The 21,742-nt window shown below is 27.1% G+C and overlaps 2 protein-coding genes across 3 annotated transcripts; one reads left to right on the top strand and one right to left on the bottom strand.

Moving 5' to 3' along the window:
* Positions 1-389: 389 nt before the first annotated feature.
* On the bottom strand, positions 390-10,103 carry LOC145844366 (uncharacterized). The gene is made up of 13 exons (XM_082951761.1): positions 9,955-10,103; positions 7,987-8,173; positions 7,340-7,470; positions 6,717-6,898; positions 5,328-5,488; positions 4,512-4,716; positions 3,946-4,061; positions 2,870-3,059; positions 2,421-2,527; positions 2,226-2,293; positions 1,722-1,841; positions 1,301-1,420; positions 390-619 (listed from the first exon to the last, which is right to left on the bottom strand). The coding sequence occupies exons 1-13, from the start codon at positions 9,988-9,990 to the stop codon at positions 443-445; spliced, it is 1,800 nt and encodes a 599-aa protein (XP_082807887.1). The 5' UTR covers positions 9,991-10,103; the 3' UTR covers positions 390-442.
* A 5,137-nt stretch (positions 10,104-15,240) lies between these two features.
* On the top strand, positions 15,241-21,518 carry LOC145844647 (uncharacterized). Of its 2 annotated transcripts, none has more exons than XM_082952050.1 (9): positions 15,241-15,402; positions 15,731-15,784; positions 16,052-16,111; positions 19,489-19,545; positions 19,897-19,950; positions 20,235-20,252; positions 20,570-20,620; positions 21,100-21,154; positions 21,373-21,518. In XM_082952050.1, exons 1-9 carry the CDS (start codon positions 15,300-15,302, stop codon positions 21,458-21,460), a joined length of 540 nt encoding a protein of 179 aa, XP_082808176.1. In that variant the 5' UTR covers positions 15,241-15,299; the 3' UTR covers positions 21,461-21,518. The 2 variants fall into 2 exon arrangements, with proteins under 2 accessions (XP_082808176.1, XP_082808175.1); XM_082952049.1 differs by having other exon boundaries at positions 20,235-20,303; positions 20,552-20,620.
* The last annotated feature ends 224 nt before the right edge of the window (positions 21,519-21,742 follow it).

The following is a 21,742-nucleotide window of genomic DNA, read 5'->3' as shown; positions in this document are numbered from 1 at the left end:
TTAAGCTTGATATAACACTGAATTTTTAGTTAGCAGCTATATTTTAATTTTTCTATATAATAACTACGCATAGTATATAACAGTTGACTTTTTGAGTTTTACCTTTTATTAATGCGAGATAAAAGTTACCAAAATTAATGTTTTTATGTAATATCAAGCAGTAGAAGACGCAAGGTCTGAGATCGGTTAGACATAATCTTTAGACATTAATTAAATTTCGAACTTTCAGCTTGTAACTATCAAATACTTATTACTTAAAATTTATATACAAGAACACTGATATCTTTATCTTTTGTTTATACGGCTGGGCAGAACCTTTAGTAATTTTCTAAACTTTAACTTCTAGCTAGTAAATAAGCATTTAAAATTTATACATAAATACAATTGAATTTTTCAGTTTTATCTTTTATTAATGCGAAATAAAACTACCACAATTAAATATCTAGCAGTAGAACACGCATGATCTGAGATCGGCTGGGCAGAATCTCCACTCGTAGTTGAGGTGGAGCTCTGGGGTGACGAACTTGACTTTGCACTTGAATCCACAGCAGTAGTGCTCGATGAGTTTTGGTTCCCACAAGTTCCACCATTCCTCGAACTTCTCCATAACTTTTTCGACCTTTAAAATAATATAAATATAAACATACTGTTATAAATGTAAAAAATAAAAATATTTTTAAAGTGTTACTTCTTCAAAACTTTTCGGCCTAAAAGGAAGATTGTTAAATATTAAGGTTACAATTAAAATATTAAGGTTACATTTAAAAATTATACATAAAACAAATTTTATAAATATATTATTAATTTTAAGACTTCTTCGACCTTTGAAAACTTTTAAGTCGTTACTTTTTCGACCTGAGAGGAATGAAAAAAGATAATAGTTAGTATACTAGATCTCGAGGGTAGTATGTTATCATAGTGATAAAAAGGGCTAAATTTGAAATATTAAATCACATAAAGATTATTGTTTGTCCGCCGTAAAAAGGGAAACAAGGTACAAGCCACCTGCTAATACTTACAATTTAGTTTAAATTGCTTCATCACAGTTTAAATACCATTGAAATTTGTGAGAAAACTGTGTTAATACTCTGTTCAGTACAAGTTTGTATTTAATTTTATGCGCTTGTTAGATAGTTTCGTTGCAAAAACTACAAAACGTTCATCTTGTTTAAGTTTACACGGAACTGAAACAGCTTCTGATAATTGCAATGTATGACTTACACTATTTATTAGCTAAATATCGTTATCATACACACACATATCTATATATATATATATGTGTATCGTAACAAATTCTAACCTTCTTGTCAATGCATTCCTTGTAGTGGGTCTTCAAAGCGACGATCTTTGGGTTGGATGGACTGGCACCGAAGACTGAGACGAAGAAAGCGTTGAATTGGACCATGTGCTTGGCTGAGGTCTGAATAATAAAATAAAATATTATTAGTAATAATAAAAGCACTATATATTTAATTGAGGCTTGAAGTTTATTTTTTAATGAAAACAAAAAAAAAAAAAACTGCTTGGCAGAGATCTGAAAACTATTTTAAAGTTTTAATGAAAATATAAGCATATTTGTAATTTTATTGTAGCAACTTAAAAGTTGCTGTTTTACACTAAAAAATTCTATTTTTAAAGCCTAAAAAAAGCGAAGTATAAAAAAAAATAAAATAATTTCAGTGTATAAAAATAAAAATAAAATTTAAAATAAATTTACTCACGGTTTCAAGCATCTTCTTGAGGCACTCTTTTTGTTCGGCCTTCTTGTCGGCCAAGCACTTTTTGTAGATGACGATTTTCTTGTCCTTACCGTCGGTACAGCATTTCATGTTTTCAGCGACCTAGAACAATAAATTATTGATAAGACCTAAAACTTCCGAGTGCTGGCACTTAAAAAATTTGTAATGTGTCTTTGCGTGGTGAGTGAAGCTATAAGACTTTGCGGTTTGAATAATTTGAGTAAAATGTTTTAATTTTTAAAAAACTTGCACAATTACACAATACTTTTACTCAAGTGTTTGCTGATAAGCTACCTTGTTTACCTTCTTTACCAAGTCAATAGCTTTTTAGGAAATGTAGAATTAATTAAAAAAAGCAAGTTTTAGACATGCATATGTCAATTTATTTTATTTACCTTCTCGACCATGTCAATGGCCTTTTAGGAATTGTACAATTAATTAAAAAAACGAGTTTTAGACATAAACACTTCAATATATTTTATCTACCTTCTTGACCAAGTTGATGGCTTGTCTCTCCCATGACTTGATTCTGGCTTCGTATTGGTGGCAGACGCCTGGAAAATAATAAAAAGAATAAATATTGTTATATAAACAAAAATAATGAAAAACATAAATATTTTAAGTAGACTGTTTACAAGTTTTTTATACATCTACTTGATATATAGATAAGAAGTGACTTACTGGTGACTTGTGACATTTGGATGTGTTCTTGCGACTTCAACCAAGTTTCAGCTTGCTTGCGGAGACGTTCGTGGAGGGCAGTGATGTCAGCTTGGCTTGGTGGACAACTAAAGTTAAATATTAATTTAGTTTTAGTGTAACTCGAAATTTAAATTTACTTGACTGTAACTTTATTGTATTTCGTTCTAAACAAATACTTTTTTATATCCGTCAAATAAAAACTGTATAGAGCACTGGGCGACAAACAATTAGGGTTTTTCAAATTATCTTGTTCTATAAAATATACCATACAACAAGTGTTATATGTGGAAAAAATACTTTATCTTTTAAACAATTTTCATACCCATCTTAAGTAGCTGACATCTTCTTGATGAGGATTTAACATATATCATACTTACAAACATTGTTTAGTGTATGAAAAAAAAAGATAAATACAGATATTATCTTACCCATCGTAAGTGGCTGGCATCTTCTTGATGAGGATTTGTTCCAAACCGGTCTTTGATGAGATGACCCAGTCCTTGACCTGTTGCTCCCACTTGAGCTTGTAGGTTCCCAAACCTTGAACGTAGACGACGTAGAGTCTCTTGATCTCTTCCAAGTGCTTCTCCTCGTCGAACTTGCAGTCTTCTTCGTCTTCTGCGAGTTTTGTTGAAAAAAAATTAAATAATTTGTTTTTGCAGCTTCAGGTGTTTTTATATGTGTTAGGACTCATATCATGCTAAAACAACTATTCGTTTGTCAGGTGGAATGAATAAATTATGATGCAAAATTGTCTGTAAAAAGTTATCCGGACCATTAGTTTCAGATAGGTTTGAAAAAAAAGTTTAAAAACTAGCTAAGTAGAAATGTTAGTGTGTAAGAAATGTGTAAGTTATTTAAAAAAAAACATTTAAAAGTTCAGTTTTCAAAATTAAAAGAAAAAAACTTATAGTTTTACTTTATTTAAAACTATAATCCTATATTTCGTTATTTTAATTTTACACTTTTTAATCTTTATATGACTTTATATCTCTGTGGGCAAATCTTTACTTACAATTCGATTGAAGAAAACAATATATATACAAGTAATCTTATTTAAAAATTTTGGTACTTCTTTGATTTAAGGTCTATGTAGGCGCAAATTCATGCTTATAAAATATTGTTTTAAAAATATACAAATTGTTTTAGATTGTTTCAAGTAATATGTTTTAAGTATATGTAAGTGTTAATAAAAATTTTTCTCATAAATTATAAAATTTGTAATATATTTTCTGTAACTACTAAGTATCATGTATATATCTATATATGAACTATGTTTTTGTTGCCCTTTTGGTACTTCTTTAACTTGAGGTCTCTGTAGGCGCAACTTTATATTTAAGTTTATTAATTATTATATTGTTATTATTTATCATTATTATTTTATTTAATCTTAGTTAACCCTTTTGGTCCTTCTTTGACTTGAGGTCTCTGTAGGCGCAACTTTATATTAACAATTTATTATTTAATATATATCTATATATATATAAACTATGATTTTTGTTACCCTTTTGGTCCTTCTTTGACTTGAGGTCCCTGTAGGCGCATCCGGCCCAGTCGGCGTAGTATCCGGTGACCCCGCAGAAAGTGCAGGCGGTGTGTGGGGCGGCTGGGAATTGGGCGCTGGAGAAAAATAACATTATTTAAATTATATTAAATTTAACTTAACAAAACAATGTTTCACTACTATGTTTGCATATAGGAGATGCTCAGTTGTTGTAAACAAATCTTATTCAAATAGAATAAAGTCGAGAACTTTAAATTGTTTATTTGTTTATATGTGTATGTAGTTTTAATTATGTGTCATTAAAATGACTATTAACTTGGTAAACTTTCACGCACGTTTTAAGCTAAATAATTATGCAATTAAAACCATATTTTAAGTTATAAACATAAAGCTATTTACAATTATTCATATATTCAACAAAATTCAAATTGATCATTAATTGTGCGATGACGTAAAATTTAACTTTATTTACAAGAACATTAATCACGTTGTGCATTTCTGTATACAGTCAACCAACTCTAGAGTAGCAGTTCACATTAACAAACACTTAAAAAAATGCAACAAACTTGACACGGATCATTGATTTTGCGATGACGTAACAGCCGTCGGTGAATGTGACGATGAAGGAGCATCTCCAGGCTTCCTTGTACTTGTGGGTGACTTGCTCGACGAGAACCTTGAACTCAGCGACGAGTTTGGCGACTTCTTCCTTCAAAAGCTTCTCGTACTCGGCCATTGAGTCGTCGAATGATTCGTGCTTGACCTTGTCACCTGGTTAATTATTTCATTTGTTTATTTATTTTAATTTATTATGTTGCCTAAAAAGTTTAATCTTATTGTTTTAATAAATTATTTTAATATACTTTGAATCATCGAATGAAAAGCCATCGAATGAACATCGCCTATAAAGGTTTTGTTAAGAATATTTTCATATATTATTAATATATTTATTGTTATAATTTTTTAACGCTTTCCATTCATCAGTTTTGGTTAAAAGTATTATTTTGTTTTGATGTTTTAAATATGCTAGATTTGATTGAAAATAGCCTTGTAAAAATTGCTTTTAATTTTTTTTAGATAGCTTGACGTCAAAATAAATCATTGATTGGCTGTACGAAAGTTTAAAAATTTTAAACAAATAAGGTAAGAAGTAATTAATTTTTAACATAAAAATATAAATTGAAATCATTTAAACATTTTCTTAAAATCTAACTAAACTGAAGAGAAAAAGTTAAAATGAAAATAAAGTAATAAACTGTCTCACGTTTATCGTTTAAAGACAAGTTTTATGAAAGCTACAAAAAATGCTACAAAAGACCAATATAGTGCAATCTTGTGGATTTGCGACACCTTGCGGTTAATTAAATGCTACAAAAACCAACTGTAGAGGAGAGTGAAGACCTTCTTGACGAAAGCGACCTTCTTGAGGACGATTTGGTCCAACCTCAATTTGTATGAGTTGACGTACTGGGTGGCCTTTGACTCCAATTCGGTGCAGTATGCCTTGACGCGGCTGTCACGGGTGGTGACGGTTTGTCTGAATCTGTAGGGAGCATTAGTGTTAATATTTGTAGTTATTATATACTACGCTTGTCAAATCTGTAAATAAAAAATCAAAGTATTAATAAAAGAAGCTTGGTTGTAAAATGAAAATAAGTGTTTCTACATGTTTGTGTCTGTATGGTGTTTGTACAGTGTTAGTTGAGAAGAGTATTAAAATAATGGTTATTAAAAGTTTGCTAGGATAAATTTAGTTTAGACTTTTACGCGGCTGTCACGGGTGGTAACGGTTTGTCTGAATCTGAAGGCAAAATAAAAAAATAAATTGAATAAATATGCTAGATACTTGTTTGTAGACTAACTTTAAGTATTTTTAAAGATTTAATTGAATGTGTGGAGAGTTTTTGATTAAAGAAGATTCTAATAAAAACCTAATAAAGTTTTGTTTGAATCTGAAGGGAAGTAAATGTTGTTATTATATAAAGTGTTTGACTTGATCTAGAGAGCAGATGTACTGTAGGGTAACAATTGTAGAATACTTCTTATAGTTTTGTATATTATTATATTTACATAGCTGAAGATAAACGTTATTTAGCTAATAGTTTTTATAGGGGTACGACTGTAGTGCTTGCAAGTTGTACCCTTATAAAAGCTATTAGCTTTACAACATAATAATTTATTTTACGATTTTCTTTAGTTAGGTAGCTGATGTTCTACTTTGAGTTGAAAAAAATAATTTTTGGTTTGAATATACTAAATAACAAACTGTAGATGAATTTGTTCTATATAGGATAACAACTGGTGAACATTATTTTTTTTTATACTAGTTTGAACATAAAGTGTCTTTTAAAAGATTAATTAAATTAAAACATAATTATCTCCCAAACTAACATTGAGATAAATTGTTCGTGGAAGTATTGGATTTTCAGGACTAAATTTTTAATTAGCAAACTTATAAAATTTAATACATTTCCAATACTAACTGTGAGACAATATGTTTGTGAAATTACTATACTTTTAAGAAAAATAAGTAAAATTTTCTGTTAATTCAAATTTTAATAAAATTAATTTCTACACTTACTGTGAGATGATTTTTTCGTGGAAGTATTGGATTTTCAAGATTAAGTGTTTAAACTTGTGTAAAAATAACTTTTATATAAACTAAATTGAAACTTAAAGATTTATTATACTAACTGTGAGATGATTTGTATGAGGAAATATTGGATCTTCAATACAAAATATTTATTTAGCAAACATATTTTCAAACTTACTGTGAGATGATTTGCTCGTGGAAGTATTGGATCTTCAAGATTTGAGCGTCGACGGCCTTCTCGTAGTCGGCCATGGCTCTCTCGTGCATCTGTTTCAGTTCCTCCTCGTATTCGGCGACCTTCTTGGCGACGATGGTTTCGTCTGAGACGACGTATGAGTAGTATTGCTTGAAGCGGGCGACCTAGAAGGTATTAAATAACATTATTTATTACACTTGTTGTATTTTTATATTTTTAAAACTATGGTAGAACAATACTTATACATATTAAACAAACTCTTAAATTTAAAGTTGTTAATACGGTTTATGTATGTATGTATGTAAAGCTAACTCAGAACTTGGTTTGTTGTTCATATGCATATTTAAAACTTACATAAACGTTGTGGAGTTGTTATTTTACATAATATAAACTAACATATACTGGTGAACTTGTTCAAGGTTTTCGCCGTACAGTAAATATATATATATATATGAACTAACACAGAACTTGTTAACTTGTTCGAGGTTTTCACCGTAAAGTTATAAAAACTTACGTAGAATTTATAAAGTTTTTTGAGGTTTTCGTATGCGGATGTTTGTTAATATATATATATATATGTTTAGTTAAACATATGTAAAACTTACGTAGAATTGGTGAACTTGTGAGAGGTTTTCACCGTAAGCCTTTTGTCCCTTCATCAGCTCCTCCTTGATCTTTTCTCTGGCTTCCTTCAATTTATTTTCGAGGTCTTTGACGAGAACTTCGACATCTTTTTCTGTTGTAGTAGTAATAAATTTTTAAATGTTTTTTGAGAAGGGCTACAGTTGTTTTTACAACTTATTTACAGTTATTATCATGAGTTCAAGCAAAACTTTAGTTCTGTAAAATTTTATAAGACATAATTTGAGTGCTACTTAATGTTTTACAAAATTATGCTATCTCTTTTTGAAACACAGTAATAAAGTCATAACCATAGTTAAAGAAGGCATTTAAAACTGTTACAAAGAAACTAAAAATCAAAGAAAAGTTAAACAAGTTAACAGCTAACTTTGAATAAATTATCTATAGTTTTATTTAATGTACTGTTTAACTAACAGCTTTAATCAAAAACAATTTACCCCTAAACCCCAAATTTAAGTAGCAAGCAACCAACAATCTTCAGCAAAATATTTTTTTACTGAATAACGTAACAGTTATGTATTTACAACGAACCTTCTTCGAAACCCTACATCTAATTACAAAGCTCAAATAAAGAAACAAAATTTATAAAAAAAAATCATTAGTTTCAAACCTTCTTCGAAACCACCGACGAGCTTCTTTGGGTAGCTGATGATCTCGTGCTTGTAGTAGTCTGGGGTCAACCAGCACTTGTCGAAGGGAACGGTGACGCAGTAGTACGATCTCTCGGGGAGGACGTGAAACGAGTGGGCGCACCAGTACTCGTATGAGGGGCAACTAAATGTAGCGGCTTGGGCAGCCTGTAGAACCAATGTAGTGTTTAAATTATTATTGTGTAACATATATATATTAATTGTACTCGTATGATGGGCAACTAAAAGTAGCGGCTTGGGCAGCCTGTAGAACCAATGTAGTGTTTATATTTTAAAGTACTCGTACGATGGGCAACTAAAAGTAGCGGCTTGGGCAGCCTGTAGAACCAATGTAGTGTTTATATTAAAAAGTACTCGTATGATGGGCAACTAAAAGTAGCAGCTTGGGCAGCCTGTAGAACCAATGTAGTGTTTTAATTAAAAAGTACTCGTATGATGGGCAACTAAAAGTAGCGGCTTGGGCAGCCTGTACAGTTGATATATTGTTTATATTAAAAGTACTCGTACGATGGGCAACTAAATGTAGCGGCTTGGGCAGCCTGTAGAACCAATGTAGTGTTTATATTAAAAAGTACTCGTATGAGGGGCAACTAAAAGTAGCGGCTTGGGCAGCCTGTATGAACAATGTATAGTTTGTATTACTATTGTGTGACATATATTAAAAAGTATTCATATGGTAGGCAACTAAAAGTAGCGGCTTGGGCAGCCTGTACAGTTGATGTATAGTTTATATTAAAAAGTACTCGTACGATGGGCAACTAAAAGTAGCAGCTTGGGCAGCCTGTAGAACCAATGTATTGTTTATTTAACATTTAAAAGTACTCGTATGATGGGCAACTAAATGTAGCGGCTTGGGCAGCCTGTATGACCAATATATTGTTTGTATTAAAAAGTAATCGTATGATGGATAACTAAAAGTAGCGGCTTGGGCAGCCTGTACGGTTGATATATTGTTTATATTAAAAAGTTGTCGTGTGATAAGTAATTAAAAGTAGCGGCTTGGGCAGCCTGTAGAACCAATATATAGTTTATATTACTATTGTGTAACATGTATATTAAAAGTACCCGTATGAGGGGCAACTAAATGTAGCAGCTTAGGCCGCCTGTTGAGTTGATTTAGTTTGTTTATGTTAAAACTACTCATATGAGATTAAATGTAGCGGCTTTTGCAGCCTGTTGAGCTGATAAATTGTTTGTTTATAATCATTTATTATGTTATTGTTTATTTTAACATTTATATTAAAAGTACTCGTATGATGAAAAGCTAACATTTGTGATTTTGGCAGCAAGATTTTTAAATTGACTAAGTAATTTGCTAGTTTTATAAAAGATTTACTTGAAACTGTTTGAAAACTAAATATTTAATGCCGTTGACCTAAAGAAAAATACAACTCATTGTTAAAAATAAAAGTTAGAAGTATAGGCAAAATCAAAGAAGCTTACTGCATGGTAAATATTAGCATTTATTTAAGCTTTCTACGACAGTGCTTGTAGATAAAGTACTTATTTAAACTGCTTTAAAAAAATAATTTGTATTTTAAAACAACTTTAACATTTTTAGAACTACTTAAATATCTAGCTCAGTAGCTTCTAAACTTTTAGTAGTTGACATAAGTTATATTTACAAGCTCAAACTAACATTTTGTATTTGTTTTTGAAAAACTTTTAATACTTAAACTCATATTACTTATAAAAATGAATTTGTTTTTTGGCTATACTAAGGGCTCAATACAAGTATGCAGGAATTTAGTTTATTATTATGAAATAAAATAAATCTTATTTACCTTAATGTTATTTGAAGTTAAGAGAATTTTTGAGCTAAAATTAAAAAAAAAACAATAACAAAACAAAAAATAAATTTACTGCTTATACCTTTAACTATATTGAAAAAAAAAACAAAAATCATAAAAACAAAAAAAAAAACTTACAACTAAGCATGCCAAAAAGACGGCTATGTATTTCATCTTGTATTGTTTGTCCGGATAAAACAAGCAATAGATGTAAATCGGTGCACGAAAAATCTCCTTATATAGAGATCACATCAATTAATTTGTCAAACAACAAGTATAATTACATCGAACAACAAGTAGGATCAGATTAAAAACATTTGTTTGCTCCGGATATAAGAACAGCACTTGTTGCTAATGCTAAGCAAACTTGCTAATTGATTTTTAATTTTTCAATCTGTCTGTTGTTATTCAGAATCGCTAATCAGCTTGAATTGTTTTGATAAGTTACACTCGAAAGAATATTACTGGAGGATTTAAAAGAACTGTTTGTTTAAAGCCGGAAGCTTGTACCAAACATGCAGCAGTTGAAACAACATAACAGTTAGATTTATTAGTGCAACAATACTTTCAAGGGTTGTTATTAGAAATTAGTGTGCTAGTATAAAGCGATTATAAAATGTAATTATAAATGCTTTTATAGTAAGTATCTAAATAGCTTAATCTTCTCTTAAATATGTAATATTTTAACTATTACCGCATTAACAAGAATCCTATTGTATAACACTAATGATAAAAGTACTTTAGTTTTAAAACAAGTACCGAGTATACTTTTTAAAAATTACAATACATTTAACAGATAAGTTATACAAGAAGCTTTAAAAAAAGCTTCGAAAACCTTAAATTTGTTTTAGTGAAAAAACTTGACAGTGTAAACTTTTTTATGAACAATAATTAAGTATTTTATATCTTTATTTCTTCTCTTTTTACTGCTATCTTAACTTTTGTTTAACAATTTAATCAAGTTCCATAATATTTGAATTTTATTTGCTTCTTAAAAATCATTTTTACATTGGAAATAAAATAAAATTGGCTTTTAACTCTTGAAAATAAAAGAAAAGTTTAACGGGTTATATTTAGTCAATTACAATTCGATTTGAAAGTATTTAGTTAGATATATAACTTTGAGTTTTCACTAATGTTTTTTTTTCTTATAAACTTTTTTGAAAAACTTAAAGTTCGCTTTGTGAAAAAACTAATCTTAAAATTTTATTTTAATAACAAGTTGTACAACTTTCCATGGAGATACACTATTGAACAGTTAAACCATTATCACGTTACCTTTGACACAAAATGATTATTTATAAAGCATAACAGCCTATTCAAACCTAAATGACAATCTTAATCTTTTAGCTTGTAAACGTCAATCTTCAAACCGTAAGTTTTTATCATATTTAGACCTAAATTTTATTTAATTAAGCTAAGAAAATATTTAGAATTTTAAAAATTAAGTCAGTTCTCATTCCCGATTTGTTGCGTTAAATATCTTGCATAGTAACAGTTATGTAGATTTTTATTTATACTTGTTAACCTAAACCTAAGTTATTTTGGAATTCCCTTCTTAGTTGATGACCAGGGGCGTAGCGTGGGGAGGGACACTGGCGCATGTGTGCTACCCAAAAAAGAAGTAAAAAAAAAGAATATAATATCTTTATCCTTTATTATTTATTTTTTCTGCTTAACTTGCCTTTGTTCAACTATGATTATATAGTATTCGAAAAGTTAAACGAAACTTTGAATACCAATTAGTGACAAGTTAGGGAAATTAACCAATATACTGATTCGGTGCGCAAGCGAAAGTGCGCATCGATGTTGATGAAAAACTCCATAAGGAAAAATTTTATAACTTTATTAACTTCATAGGAATAAAGACTCAAAAAGAACGCAACTAATTAGTGCACCGCAGTAGTATAACCTTATGACAGATTTTTCTACAAAAAGTTTACAAAAATACATCATGCTTAATTTTAAAAGTTTTATTTATGCTACAATAAATGTTAAGACTACTGCTAGTTTTCTGATATTTATTTCTGTAAACATACAAGAAAAAGCGTGTCGGCCTATGAGAAAAAAAACTTTGTTTGTGATTTTTATTATAAAAAATTACAATCAGATGAATTAAACTTAAAAAATATACTTTTAAGTATTTTACAAAGTTGTAATAAATTGTAATAACAGTTATGAAGTTGGTCTGTTTTAACTTCTATGTAACTTTATTTAAATTATGTGCACTGAGATGTTGTTATCACTGTTGTATTGTATATTATAGAAATTCATATTTTCTTCTTAAATAGAACTGATATTTTTGTTTATTGATTATATTCGTTTTTAAAGATATAAAGTTTACTCTAAGTAGTAAAAACAATTTTTATTTAGTAAGTTTACATTTGTGCAAGTATAAGTAATTCTAATTAATTTTTTTTTATTGTTTAATTTGTAATATATAAGTATTTTTTAAAAGTCCTGTTACTTCGAACTTATTTTACTTAATGAATTTATTTCAATTATATTACTTATAAAAAAATCTTTTTACAGCTAAATACAAAAGTTTTAAGTTAGAGGATTTTTTGAAAAAAAAAAATTGCGCAACCCCTGACCAAAATACCACGCTACGCCACTGTTAAAGACCAATTTATTTTTTGTACCCTTGTAAAAAAATCGCTCAGTATGCAGAATTATGATTTAAATTTTTCTTAGACAAGATATTAAATTGTATCCAAGAGAGGTGAGCGACTCGATAACAAAAATACTCTATGTGCACCAGGAAAGGACAAAATATTTTCATTGTCTTTTAATTCGTTCAATTAACCACAAATTATTTATTGTTGTCAAACTTTTTTTTAACTTAATTTCGTTGTCCTGACTAGTAATGATTGAAAATGTTTAATAAACAGCGTTTTTTGTACATAATTTTCTAATAATTTTCGGTTGTGTTATAAATAATTACTTGCTTGACACAAACTTTATTCAAAGATAAATTTTATAGAGAAATTAGTACTGATGATATATAAAACTAATTTCTAAGATTTTTTAAAGCTTAAGTAAATAGGAAGCTTGTGTAAGAATATAGTTGCTTTTAAACTTTGTATTATCATACTACAATCAGCAATTATAACTGATATAAGTGAGTAGAGTACGTTAAGTTACATTTAAAAATTCAGTTTTAAGTACAAGAGTTCTTTAATAAAAAAAGTAATGTTAAAAAATTTCATGTAAATAGATATGATAGTTTTTTAAATCGTTTTAACGGCTTTATTGTGAATTTTTTAAAATTTTAACCTTTGTTTTATACTATTGTACGCTACTGTTTTAAAGTTTTTGAAAATTATATATAAATGGACCACTACTATAATTCATGTTTAATGAGCTGTACCTACAAACTTATAAAATAATTTCAATATGCCTACAACAAAATTTAAACTGAAATGTATGAAACTTTTCATTTTAATTAAAAAGAAACTACTACTTTAGTTTGAAAGTTTAGGATAACTAAAAAAAATAAAGCACTTAATTTTTTTTTAAAGAAAAAAGATCTTTTCCGCTAGGTACTGAATCAACTATTGGTAAGCTTAAATGATGAGCTTAACATTTTTTACACTTTCTTTTTTGGCAAATTTGATTTATTTAGCTTAAATACCTATATACTACATACTGATCAATTATTTATTGGTTTAAAAAATATTTTTAATTTGTATAATGTTTTTGAATCGCTAAAAAAATACTTTACTAATCTTTTAAATCGTTGTTGTTTTAAACACACAATTATTGTAAAAATATTAAAGGAAATAAAAATAAAGTCTGTAACTTTAAGTTCAAAAACATAATAACTCTAATAACTGGCTTAAAACGAGTGCCTTAGCTAGTTTTACAGTTTATTTTGAAATTTATTGCGTTTTAAATTTAAACATTTTATAGTATGAAACAACTGACGTGAAATATTATTTACTTTGAAAACCAAATTGAAAAAAAAATGTATTTTTGTTAAACTATTTTTTACTTTCTTTTAAATAAGCTGTCGTTTAATTAAGTTTGACATCATAATAAAAGTTTTAATCTTATTCTTCACAGTATGTCAACATTTTTGGTAAGAAAAGTTTTAATGATATCAAATGTTAATCTAAATAAAATCATTTTAAACCGTATCTAAACATTTTTTTTTATAACTGTTTAATTAGTTAAGTTTGTTAACTTGCGTTTGTTTGTTTATGAAAAAAAGTTTAAAAAACTTTAAGTTGAAAATAGCAAAGTATGGGTGAAACACATAAAAAACATGTTTAAGTTAATATGTCTAAAATTATTCTGATGTTTTAATAACTATTTCATTTACAAAGTTTTATACTACTTTGAATTAAATTTACCTTTTTCTTTATATTAGTTTCACAAAATTTTTAATAAATTTATAAAAATTTAGTGGCAAAATAAATTACATAACATAAATACTCCTTTACTTAATCATTGGAAATTAAAACGCAATAACAACATTTTAACAACAAAATATGCTTTTAGATAATTATTTTGTTTTAGTTTAAAGATAAAATGTTTTCAACAATAAATCACAGTAATAAACAGCTACATAAGTTTTCTGCGAGCTAAAGTCAGTAGCACTTTAGAAAGTAGTGAAAACTCATAATACATCTAACACTGATGTAAAATCGTTAAGCATTTCTCTGAACTTAAGAGACCCGAGTAATTTTATAAATTGTAAGAGTAAATAAAAATAGCGTTTTTGAGGTTGGCAGAAAACTACTTAATAGAGCTAGCGTAATAAGACTCTAGCTTAAAAAGAATATTTCAAAAATACGTCTTTATCTTTTGTAACTTTTTTTTAACAAATTGGTTCCTTAGCTTAAATGATTTTATATCAAAATTTTTTGAAATGTAAACTTGTATAATTTTAAACAATGTAAAATTTTTTTGTAGTAGCTTTTTGTAGTTTACTTGAAATATTAAACAGTGGTTATTAGTATAAGAGCAAAGTAAACAAAACATTCAGTTTTCTAAAAAGATTCTTAAAACAGTGTTTTTTTTTTAGGCTAACCTTCGTTAAGGTTAATGTAAAGGAAGCACTTACAATTAAAAAAAAGAATTGTTAAAAAAAGTTGTCACAAAACTTTTTTCTTTGTTTTAATAATATATCTTTAATAAGTATATATTGAAAAAATTATAAACAACAGTTTTAAATATGTATAAAAAATAAGAAAAAATTAAATTTAATTACTGCAACTGTAACTTGTTTATTGGCTATTCACGATTAAACTTGCTTTTTCATTGGTTTAACCGAGTGTTAATTGTGGTCTAAAATAAAAACTAAAAATGAAAACGCTGCAACAAAACTAACTGTGGTCGCTGTAAAACAGCTTCAGTTTGTTTAAACATTTGAGGTTTTTGTTCGTTTCGTGGCTTGGAGTTTGTGATTTTTATTGGTAAAAATAAGTATATAAATCTCTTCAAATCAACTCAAAATATTCAGTATCAATCGTATCAAAATGAAATTGATTGTTCTTGTTGCTCTTGTTGGATGTGCTCTTGCCATCCCAAATCCATGCCCAGAAAACGAATATGGACCAGCTAACGGTCTCATCATTCCAGGTAAGATAAAAAAAAAACTAAAAATTTCCATAATTATATTACTCACAGCATATTGAGAAATAGCTGTTTTTGATTTGAAACTAAAAAAAAGGTTATAAAGCATTTAATATTATTTTAGAAGTTAACTTTTTAGTTTTGTACATGAAGATATTTAAAGCTAAAAATTAAAGCTTTTTTGTACTTATATATCAATTTCTTATACATTTCAAAAAAGGAGCTAAATATAAGTTTTATTATCTTTTTTTTTTAAGATTCTTACGTAAGCTACTATACGTCGTATAACTTGTATGAATAAGAAAATATTTTATATAATTTTCATTGTTTTCAGACCTTCCATCTCCAGCAGAAAAATACGGACCAGCCAATGGACTTAAAATCCCAGGTTAAATGTTCAGTTGGTCACTAAAGTAAACGCAAAAAGAATAACAAAAACAACTAAGAAATATCCGTGTTTATACCTTAACTAAGTTTTTCATACAACGCTTTTAAAAACTAATGCTTTAGAAAGTATACTAAACTATTTAATTGTACAGTATTGATTTTAAAAGCAATTTTGAAAAATTACACACTATATTGTCAAAATGCATAGAAAACTAGAATACAAAATAAAGTTGTTGCTTTTTCTGTAAACTATAGATTTTCAATACAGACTACCACCCATACACTCCAAAAGAAAAATACGGACCAACTAACGGACTCAGAATCCCAGGTACATTATACTATGTATTATTATATGTATGCAGAGTATAAATGTTTTAAAGATATTAAAAACTGAATATTTTAAGTTTTGAAATATAATTTGTATGAAACTCTAATAAACACTAACTAAAACAACTTTTTTTGCAAAAAAATACTTTATAATTCTATGAAATAGAAAATTTTAAAAATAAACACTTTTTGTTTTAATGAAAACTTGTTAACTTTATAATTAACAGACTACCACCCATACACTCCAAAGGAAAAATACGGACCAACTAACGGACTCAGAATCCCAGGTAAAATAAAAAATAATATAATATTATAAGCTAATATAATTTTACAGTTATTTTTAAATAATTAAGGCTAGAAGACAAAAATTCAAATGAGTCTGCTTTTTTATACTGAAACTTTGAAAATCTAATCACTCTATTTTTAAACAAGCAAGTTTTATTAAGAAAAAAAAGTTCTAAGCTAAATAATTTATTCTGTGTAATAGATCATGAAAAAAAACACCAAGTTCAAAAAGTCAGACAAATAACTAATACAATTATTTTTGTACAGACCAATACTACCAAAAGGGATACTCAAAGGGTTACTACCACCCAGTTAGATGCGTTCCAGTAAGAAGAAGATACAGATGTCTCCCAAGAAGAAGATCAAGATGCATCAGAAGACGCAGACCAAGATGTTACGGAAGAAGATCATACGCCAAGGGATGCGGTATCCACCACTTCATCTGTTAAGGTGGTAACAACTAGCTACATATATATAATATAAGTAAAAAGATAGAAAACTATACAGGCATACGTTTTTTATTCTCAAGTAGCATAAATTATAAATTTTTGATACATATCTAAAATCATATCCTGGAAAAACTTCGTTAATTCAGAGTATTAATAAATAATTCTGTTATAATTTTTTTATTAAATTGTGAGACTTTTGAACTATATAATAATATATCATTTTATAGACAGTCATATAGGAATTTGAAAGTTGTATACTTGTAAATAAGTTTATTAAGTAGTATTACTTTTACAATTAGTTAATCTACTTGGTTTTCAAAATTCTTATTATTTTTCAGATAACATTTGAATAAGCATGAAAACAACGATGAATCTAATCAATCTGTTTATTTTCAATGTTTTTTAATCAAATAAACTAAACGCATAATAACTGTTGTTTTATGTTGTAAACTAACGTCGTAAGACTATATTTAGACTTATAGAACATTAATAATTCGATTTTAATGAAAAATATATAAACTTTATAGTATTGTATTGCGTTTATTAAAAGTACGTTTGTAACTTCTGACCTCAAATTTAAAACATCAACGTAAATTTTTTACAGGTTTATTTTATCACTATTTTTTATATTAGTAGTAGTATATTTATTAGCTAAAATTTTGTTTCATTTAAACCATTATTTTAATAAGATAGTTTACTACTTAAACATTTGCTGTCATACAACGAAACAGCAGGAAATCATTCATTGGTAATAAGGTGAATTGTTTAATCGTCTAAAAAATATAAAATACTACTATTTCAATAAAGAATTTGTTTTAAGAAGTAAAAACTAATAGCTCTAAAATTTTTCTACTTCATATATAACAAAAAAATCTTAACTATATATAAGAAATTAATTTGTAAAAAAAATTGATTATAATTTAATAAAAAATGAAGATTTGATAAACCTTCAAATAAGCTTTAAAAATACTTTATATTTTGATACTTTATATTTCTATTTTTTATATTGAAAAACATACAGTTACACTTTACAGTGCTTAATCGAAAAACAATTTGAAGGTTTCAATTTAGTCTCAATATTCATGGTCAAACTATTAAAGGTCCATAACGACAGATAATTTAAAGTTAAAAGTTTGAGAGCATATTTAAGCAGTATAAAGAGTATATAATCAACAAGTCAATATTTCCACAAACATTTTATTTCATTTATTTAACAAATTTTATTCTTATTTTATTGTTATAATAGATTAGCTTTTCATACTGACGTATATAACTTTTATTTAAATCAAACTTATGGTGTTAGTTTATGAAAAAATTAAAGTCTAACAGAAAAGTTTTTGAATATATTTTTCGTTAAAATTTAAAAGATAATAAATAAAGATTTGAAACTACAAAACTTTTAATAGGTTATTTAAATTTATTATATAATTCACAATTTGCGAAAATGCAGTACTACTATTTAAAATAATAGTTAACAGCGAACAACACATCGTATGAAAATACATGCTTCACTAAAACAACAAAACACGCTTAAGCTCATAATTTGTTATTTTAGATAATTAGTGATAAAGCTGCTAAGTAAACACTACACTTCAAGTACTTTAAATTTTTACACACTTGCTTCAGGCTGATTGGTTGATATGATGACATGTAACGTTTTTAATCTGTTTATTTTTCACTAATCTAATTTTAATTCGTTTAATCTTTTTTACTTGTGGTGAAACTAAAAAATTTTTAACTGTTAAGAGAATTTTCAACTTTTTCCTAACTCAAAATCTCCCTATATAAGCCCACAACTTCAAGTTTAAATATTCAGTATCAATTACCAGTTGTGAAATATCAAAATGAAATTGATTGTTCTCATTGCTCTTGTTGGATGCGCTCTTGCCATCCCTTACCAACCATACGGACCAGAAAACGGTGTCAGAATCCCAGGTACTAGTTAAAAGAAAAAACAAAAATCCCAAAAATATAATGAGTTATCAACTTTTTAATCTTTAAAATGCTTTATTCGATAAAGTATTAAAACTTAATAATAAAAATTATAAAGTAAAAAAACTTTTTAATTTTTAACTAACTTGGACGATATAATAATGTCTTAAATTCTACTAGTTCTAACAAAGTTTTATAAAACTTTAGATAACACTTCAGTAAAGCCTTTAATTTTACTAATTCAAAATTTTAAAACAGTTTTCGTTACGAAATAAGTTTTTAATTATGTTTTTAGTCTTTAAGTGATTATAGTTTTTTGCAGTTTATCAAAGCAATAAAGCTTTAATAGCGACAATTAAATACTAAGTAAACATTTTTAATAAAGTTTTCACAATTGATTAGCTTTAAATTTATTAGATTAAAAAAATACTAACTATTAATATATTATTATAAAGTGTTATTGTAGTGTTATAATTGTTTCAATATTGTTTGAAGTTACTAGAAAAAGTTTAAAAAACAAAGTTAAGTTTAAGTTAACATATAAAGTTAACATACTTTAGTTACATAATTTATATATTACAATATTCTCTAAATCAGTGAAAATAAACTATACAAGGTTTTATTTCTGAGTTGATATAAAACTTTCACTGCTTAAATAAATATGGTTTTTACAAATACTTTATTTTAAACTATCTAAAATATATTTTTTTAGACTACCACCCTTACGAAAAGCAACAATACGGCCCAGCCAACGGACTCAGAATTCCAGGTAACTTGTTTTGATAATTAAAACTATATATATGCACTGTAACATGTGTATAAACGAAAACGTAAAAGGTTCTGATAACACAGAAAACCTTTAAAAATTGTTTTATTTTGTTTTATAGTACCTACTCACAATTTAGTGAACAGGAAACAGCTGTTTTGAATAAAAATATCTAAACTTTTTCAAGACTGAACATTTTTGTATATAAATTTTAATTACTCCTTGATTAGTTTTTGTTGATTTTACGAGGTTTCGGTGATGACTAAAACTTAAAATGGCTTATAAGTTTTTTAGTTTCGAATTACTAACTTTAAAGTACTAACAATATTTTTAAAATAATTATTTTTTAAACAGGACAATACTACAACAAGGAACAATATGGCCCAGCCAACGGTCTTAGAGTTCCAGGTTTGATTGAACAAAATTATAAACAGATGGTATATGTAAACTAAACTAAAAAAAAATATTGTGATATATTTGCATTCCAAGTTTTAACGTTACACATGATTTTTAAGTGTAAATAAACAAAGATAAAATCATTAAAAAATCGAACCTTAATCTGTTTAATGTAGTTTTTATAAAAAACTTAGTGTGAATTTAGCTTAATTTTTCAAAATATACTTAGTGTAAATATTTTTCAAATAGTTTATAAATAAAAACACTGAAAATATTATCAACAAAATTATTTTTAGGACAATACTACAACAAGGGTTACTACAACAAACAACAATATGGTCCAGCTAACGGTCTTAGAATCCCAGGTAAGAAAATTGATTAATTAAAAGTAAAAATGAAATAATTTAAATGTAAAAGTTTTAATTTACACATAACTTTTAAACCTTATAAACTAACTAGATACTTAAACATACTATCTTAATTTTATATTTTCATATTATTAATAAAACTAATTAATTTTTAAAAGGATCTTTATTACAAACAAATGTTATAAAATGGATAAAAAAAAATATAAAATTATTATTTTAATTGTTTTTTTACTTTTTGTTTTTAGGACAATACTACAACAAAGGTTACTACAACAAGCAACAATATGGCCCAGCTAACGGTCTTAGAGTTTCAGGTTATTATTATACATTAACCCTATTCTCGTTTTGAAAAGTTTTTTTTAATATTTTGTTTGTGTTATTTTAAGCTTTCAAAAACTTAGACTTTCCTTTCAGGGTCTTGTATTACTCATTTCAAAGTTTTAAGCAATATATAGTTAATAATTAATGCATAACTTAAAATTTTACTGGTAAACTGCAAAAATATCGGTACAGTACTTTAATTGAAACAGACGGCCATTTAATAAAAATTTATTTAAAAATAAATTAAACTTCTTAATAATCATTTAACTACTTTAGTTTTTTGTGAAACATATAAAATACAATGGTAAAGGGTTACATCAGATAGAGTGACATAATATAAATGCTTAAAAAAATGTTCAAAAGTCAAACAAGAATAGGTCAATATTACGGTGAAAACGTTTATTTAATGTTTGCAGTTGATAAAACAATATATAAAACAATGTTTAAAATTAAATACAACTATTTCTAATAGGACAATACTACGGTGGAAAAAGTTACTACGGTAAAGGGTACAGCAGATACAACAGGTAAAAAGTCTATTAGGATAATGTATTAAATAAACACAAGACAGATCTTGTGTATTAAGTTTATTAACAAATAACTTACAAATATAAAATTAAAACCAGTTTATTATGTCAAGTAGTTGCACAACAGATTACAGTAAGTGTGTTTCATGCGTTTATTATCGATTAAATTATAATAATTAAATTAGAACAGTTATCAAACACTTACACTTTAAAAACAGATGTCTCCCAACCAGAAGATACAGAAGAAGGAGAACTTGCTACCCAAGAAGAAGATACGCTAAAGGATGCAGAGTCATCTACTGTTAAGAAGAAATTATTTCTTTTTCCTGTTCTTCTTTATGTAAATAAACATGTATGAAACAGATTGTTGTTATTTATTTTCATAAATAATTAAGGCTAGGCTTATATGTAGCAAGTAAATAAAGAGGATACGCTAAGGGATGCAGGACTTTTAAGAAGGAGGTACACTTAGTTTCAAAGGCATTTTGAAAAAAATATTTTATTAACAACCTAGCAGTACAACTTAACACATTGGGCTCTTTATGTTAAAAGGATATGCATCTTGTATGGAAGAAAAAATTTACCTCC

This window comes from Thalia democratica, chromosome 9 (genome assembly GCF_965202585.1).
Source record: "Thalia democratica chromosome 9, ktThaDemo2.hap1.1, whole genome shotgun sequence".
In the NCBI taxonomy this organism is placed as follows: domain Eukaryota; kingdom Metazoa; phylum Chordata; class Thaliacea; order Salpida; family Salpidae; genus Thalia; species Thalia democratica.
Note: the sequence above shows the minus strand (reverse complement) of the source record. Positions and strands in the feature narration are given on the sequence as shown.

What these genes read in the sequence shown, in the direction of transcription:
- LOC145844366 (XM_082951761.1), bottom strand. Translation starts at nt 9,990, where the DNA reads ATGAAATACATAGCCGTCTTTTTGGCATGCTTAGTT. An exon ending in TCTTTTTGGCATGCTTAGTT is followed by an intron (nt 8,174 to 9,954) that starts GTAAGTTTTTTT and finishes TTGGTTCTACAG; the next exon opens with GCTGCCCAAGCCGCTACATT. An exon ending in AGGAATGCATTGACAAGAAG is followed by an intron (nt 620 to 1,300) that starts GTTAGAATTTGT and finishes ATTATTTTAAAG; the next exon opens with GTCGAAAAAGTTATGGAGAA.
- LOC145844647 (XM_082952049.1), top strand. Translation starts at nt 15,300, where the DNA reads ATGAAATTGATTGTTCTTGTTGCTCTTGTTGGATGTGCTCTTGCCATC. An exon ending in CAACGGACTCAGAATTCCAG is followed by an intron (nt 19,546 to 19,896) that starts GTAACTTGTTTT and finishes TTTTTTAAACAG; the next exon opens with GACAATACTACAACAAGGAA. An exon ending in TAACGGTCTTAGAATCCCAG is followed by an intron (nt 20,304 to 20,551) that starts GTAAGAAAATTG and finishes TTTTGTTTTTAG; the next exon opens with GACAATACTACAACAAAGGT.